Source organism: Brassica oleracea, chromosome C7 (assembly GCF_000695525.1).
Source record: "Brassica oleracea var. oleracea cultivar TO1000 chromosome C7, BOL, whole genome shotgun sequence".
Taxonomy (NCBI): domain Eukaryota; kingdom Viridiplantae; phylum Streptophyta; class Magnoliopsida; order Brassicales; family Brassicaceae; genus Brassica; species Brassica oleracea.
The window spans coordinates 2,140,754-2,146,509 of record NC_027754.1 but is presented as its reverse complement, the minus strand read 5'-3'; the positions used below and the strand labels follow the sequence as shown (position 1 = coordinate 2,146,509).

At 45.0% G+C, this 5,756-nt stretch overlaps 1 protein-coding gene across 1 annotated transcript in view; it reads right to left on the bottom strand.

Annotated features, from left to right (window-relative positions):
* Positions 1-1,448: 1,448 nt before the first annotated feature.
* The window catches only part of LOC106302342 (TBC1 domain family member 5 homolog A), an 11,302-nt gene continuing 6,994 nt past the window's right edge, over positions 1,449-5,756 (bottom strand). The window contains 3 exon segments of the mRNA XM_013738871.1: positions 1,449-1,926; positions 2,043-2,541; positions 2,544-2,640. Of these exon segments, the coding sequence (XP_013594325.1) occupies positions 1,449-1,926; positions 2,043-2,541; positions 2,544-2,640 (1,074 nt within the window).

Sequence of the window (5,756 nt, the reverse complement as noted above, 5' to 3'; positions counted from 1 at the left end):
CAACTCAAACACAATGAATTTTTTCGCAAACACTCTCGATAAGTCTGTCTAGTCTAGTCAGGAGTAGAATAAGTTTAGTTTTTAGAGTCTATCGAATCTGCATTTAGTCTGCATATATTTAGAAGAGTCATTTCTGCTCATGTGGGGGATTGTTGGAACAATAAAAGCCCAATGACTTTGATTATTAAGGTGAAAAATAAATGACTTAAGGCTTATATCATAAAGCCCAATTGTGACAACCCGCCCCGTGGGAACTACCTGTCCCGTGGGCCCCAGGCTCACAGCGCTGCAGCGCACCGACCCCAACCCCTCCATTATGAGTTCTCTCTAACTCCATAATTAGGTTGTTGGTGAGCCTCGAACCCAGGACCTCACCCTTTAACAGCATTCCCACAGGACAAGCTGTCACCAATCACCAGATCAATTGGTGACAGCTTGTCCTGTGGGAATGCTGTTAAAGGGTGAGGTCCTGGGTTCGAGGCTCACCAACAACCTAATTATGGAGTTAGAGAGAACTCATAATGGAGGGGTTGGGGTCGGTGCGCTGCAGCGCTATGAGCCTGGAGCCCACGGGACAGGTAGTTCCCACGGGGCGGGTTGTCACACCAATATTAGTCATGAGAAAGGGGAAATTGTCCCACATCGGGGAACAAAAGAATCATAAAGCAGTTTAAATATGGTCTTGTGCTATGAGGTGTTAAACGGCTTGGAGAGAGAGGAACGCTCCCCACGCGCACGCCGCCGCCGCCGTCTGGCTGGCTCGGCTCGGGTCTTGGGTAGCCCAATAAGTTTCTTTTTGGACCAAGTTAAGCTCAACGGTTTTACCCATTTAATACTCAAAAAACAACATGATGTTTGCGTTTAAATGACATGTAGTTCGTCTTAAAACAACATGATGTTTATCTATTCGAAAAAGATCAGAACGAGTCAAACAGAAGAAAATCTTGCAGAGAAAGTTTCTCAACTCTCCACTCCCGAGATTTCAGAGATTTTGCTAACGTGCTCCGTCAGTTACGAAATTCGAACTCTCATTTCTTCTTTACATACCCGTCTCCTCTTCTTCATTATTGATTAATTTTCGTATCGAAACCAACAGCAAAAATCCCTTAGCGTAAGTCTTAAATCCGAGAGTGTTTCGTAGAGTTTACAGTTCGATAGGGCGATCATGAGTGAAGCGTGATTCGTCTGCCATGGTTTTATCCTGGGACTCGGTATTCGTACAGTTCCGTCTCACTAACGGAGCGAATATTTAGAGTTAAGGAAAAATATTATATCTTGACTCCATGTTCATTTGCGAATACGATTTCTTATCGTTCTTGTATTTGCTCTTTACAATCGTTTATTTCCTTAACATATCGATTTTATTATATCGTTTATTTCAGTCCGGTTATCCTGCTTCTACATCTACACATGTTTGTTGATCTGAACTTGTACTATAATCTCTGGCTTCATTCAGGACTGGTTGGTTCTAAGGAGACATGTGAGTTCTCTGCCCTTAGTGAATCTTCGCTATTATGGTTTTCCCCAGGAGACGAATTTGAGGCAGTACTGCTATCTGAATCGTTTTCAAGGTAGTTTGAATCTCTGACAAGACTAGTTGGGTCTGAGTAGACAGATGAACTCTCCTCACCACTTGTTACACTCTCTTCATCTACAGTGTGAAAACCCATACTGCCTTCCTCAGTTTCTTGAGTAGGACTCTTCTCCTTGCTTACAGTCACAGGACATTCAGTAGCTTCTTCGTTAGAAATGATCTTCTGAGAGATACCTTCAAGAACAGTTCGTCTCCTAAAACGTGATAGATCAGTCACTGCTCGGATAAGTTTAGTCACCTTCAACCACCTCTTTTTCTTCTGTGTAAAAGGACTCCTTTGCCTTTCTTCTTCCTCGGCTTTTCGCAACAGCCTCCACTTCTCCTCCCAATAGCTTTCAGGTGTTAAAAACAAAGGAGAGGTTGAGCCAGATGGAACACTTTTAGTTCTTGCAGGAACAGAACTTGACAGAGCTGATCTCACATCAACATCCAAACAAAACCTTGTAACCACTTCTTCTGTATAATTTTGTCGAGGTCAATCTCCTCAGGAAAATTCAATAGTCTCTGTAGACAGCATGTTGCATTCTCAGAAGAAAGCAATGAAGATCTTAAGTACAATATCATTGAAACAGCCATTCCTGAGAGTAAGGCTCCACGAGGAGAATCAAAGACCTTAAACATGTTGTTTCCGTTATGCTCATCATCATATGTAAACGTTTTTGTACTGTTATCAGCTAAGAAGATCTCATCCCACACTAACAAGAGACCCTGAAGCGAAAACTCTCTTCCAAACAAAACTCTCAACCAACGAAGACCAAAGTATTGAGTTTCAACACCAAGTTCAACTAGATGGCTGTGCAGAGATGAGTCAACAACAGCCAAGAGACGATAAAATGCAGTACACGCTTCAAGAACTGAAGGTAACCGGGTGTGAGATCCTTTGGCTGGAGAGTAACCAAAAAAGCTAGCCATGGCGACACAACCATTGGTCCCACTCATGAGTGCATTTCAGACAAGACACTCCCAAGTTCACCTTCTGCTCCGTAAGAGTCACACAACATCACAATGGACTGGACTTCATGATCAAGCTCATTGTTGGACATGAGCTTTGCCCCCAACAATGCCTATAAGATAATGGGCTTAGTCCATTTAAAAGGAGGTGACTAGGAAACCCTAGACCTCTTCCTTCTATAAATAAGGACTCACTCTTCCTTTGAGAAGGATCTTCTTAGCCACTTTTCCACCCTTTCTCAATTTCTAGAGAGAGAAACACCTCTCCACATGCTTTCATCTAAGCACTTGTGATCCTATCATTGTAGAACTACGATTGGCGCCCACCGTGGGGCATGGGGAAGTATCTTCGAAAAAAATTGAACTCGGAGTCCGTTTGGTCGTCACTCGACCGTTTGGTCGTCACTGGACAGTTTGGTCGTCACTTTGACCGTTCTGTCGTCGCATGAGCGTTCTGTCGTCGCTTGTCCGTTTGTCGCCCAAAAAAAAAAAAAAAGTGCTGGGACCTACCATATTTCATTTACTTGGTAGCAAACCAAGGCTTATAAAATGTTTTTACTCGGTCCATGCCGTTCAAATCATTATATCGAGGATTTTGATTCTTGAAATCTCTATGGTCCTACCATTATCGGCCAATCTTTTAACAAGAAGAGGCCCACATCGAGCCCAATACACCATGAAGGCCATCAAAGCGTGATATCACAAGCACTCGCTCGGCACCAGCTTCTCCGCCTCTCTCGTCATAGCAAGCTCAATAAGCTCAACAAGTCGTCATGGCCTTGACGACTTAAAGCTCTCTAACGGGTCTTTTTCTTTTCTTCAAGAAAGACACCCGAGATGCAGCGGTTCAACACCGAACGACAGTCTCGCGCTTTACTCGTCATGGCTGAAACAAGACCGTCAACTCCAACAATGGCGTCTCGTTGCTAACCTGAACTCTGTTTCTTAAAAAATGAAACAGAGCTTGTGATGTCTCAGCAACCTATCGCATGAATGCGACGAGGAAAAGAACTTGCTGATGGTCTTGAGAGAACAACGGAGACGAGACGCCTTAAAATCCGTTCAGATTCAAGTCGTGATTGTCTTGCCGACTTAAAGCTCTCCCGACGAGCACGCCGCGACCAGAACAAGCTCCTCAAGAGCTTAAAGCTCTTCTCACGCGACTCAGTTCGAAGTTCATCTCGTCTCATCCCGTCATCCGTCAGAGTCAGAATGGTATACGCCTTCAAACTCTCCACCGACACCAAGCGAGTATAAACTCTGCTCGAACTCGTGCCGAACAATAGTTTAAGCTCGAGCTTATTAAGTTACTCGGCTCAAGCTCATGCTGTTACTCCAACGCAGCGCCTACACACCAAGCCCTTCACAAAGCTTTTGTGTCGTTTTCATGACGCCAATCTTGAGCTTATGTACGCTCCCAAGCAGATTGTCACCGACTAGAGCTCCTGCCGACTAAAACCTCTTGCCAAACAAAATCTTATGACGACTAAAAGCTAATCCCAACGGTAACGATATCTCCAAAGCTCATCGTTTCGTCGCCTAAAGCTCACCAGCTCGCCAAAGAAAAGTTCGTCGTCTCACTTTACCGGTAGTCGGCTTGGGAGCAATCACAACGATTCAATGCCGAGAAGCAGCCTAGCCAACGTCACCTCCGTCACGTGCTTTACTCGGAACAGTTGATGCTCGGCACCAGGCTTGACCTCTAGCTTCATCACTTGTCACTGCTCAAAAGAGTGTCGCCAATTCCCAGCTCCGTCACTGTCGTCACAACTCTCGCTCCGTCGACTCAGCGGTTTGATTTGAGATCGCGAATTCATGATATATCATGGCTCTCGCAACACAGCACACGTTTCAAAAGAGTTACAGAGACATCTCATCGTCAAGACTCTCCTCGAGATCAAGCCGATACCAGATCTGTCTCTCGCCGCCGCCACCGACTAAAAGCCTTTGCCGACCAAAAGTTCACACATCAACAGCGAAGTTCCGTTCTCAGCAGCAGTCAGGATGAGAAATCGTTCATCCCTCGGCGGTCATCATCTTTCTATCTGTCGCAGGAAATTCATCGGCTCGTCGCACAAAGTTCTCCTCAACCATGGATTACAAAGACGTCTCCTCGTCAAGCCTTTCCTCGAGATCAAGTCTGAATGAGCTCTGTCGCTCGCCGCCAACTTCAAGCTCCGTTACTCGTCGCCGCAATCGTCTCGAGACACTCGACTACTCGCCATTTGGTCTCGACGACAAAATCATTCGGAGCAGTCATCACTCAAAACCCTTTTTGCCGACTTCGCAATGGCCGGCCACAGACTGCACCGCACATCTCCATAATCTTGAATCACTATAAATTCAAGCCACAGTTGACTTCATTTACAAGAAAGCGAAGAAGGAGAAGTCCAAACTGGGAAACTTGGTCGCCATTAAAGTGGGACACATGGAGAATTCTTATTTTATTAATGCTTCTTCGGCAAGTGTCTTTCAAAATGGCCGAGTGAAGTCTACATGGGCCGTACATTGTTTATCATGGCCCATATACCAGATTCACTAAAGAGACGTCTCCAAGAAAGAAACATGAGACAAGAATGCTCGAGCGTGTATTTCGAAGCTTCACTCTCATCAATTTGCTCGTCACAGCATCTCAGCTCTCCACAAAGCTTTTGTGTTGAATTCACCACACTGGTCTTCAGCTCATGCACGATCCTTATAAGCATATTGTCATCGACAGAATGCTTGTGCCGACTAAACGGTAAACGCCCAACGGAGACGACGTCTTAAAGCTCTCCACCAAGCGAGTACAAACTCTGCTCCAACTCATGCCGGACAAGCTCGGGTCACTTTCTCGCCATCCCGTCGAATTGTGATCTAACTATTTTTCTCGGCAACAAGAAATGATGTGTTGATCATATCACATCATGACTGCCGAGTAATGGAGCGTACCAAATAGTCATTTGAGCTGGAGAAAAAGACAAGATCATCACGTCTCAAAGTCAAACTCGTCGAGCGTCGTCTCCAATTCAATAGCTTGTAAAAGATGACACTTGCATCCGTTGCTTGTCACTTTTACTCGTCGCGAGTAAACGACAAGGTACGTCCGTTGCTTGTCATTTTTACTCGTCAAAAAATATATTTATTGCATTTCCGCTTTTGCCTGGGTATGTACGTCGAGGCACGAGTACAACTTGTCCTATTTTCGGCGTGAGATTACAATAAACTTGCC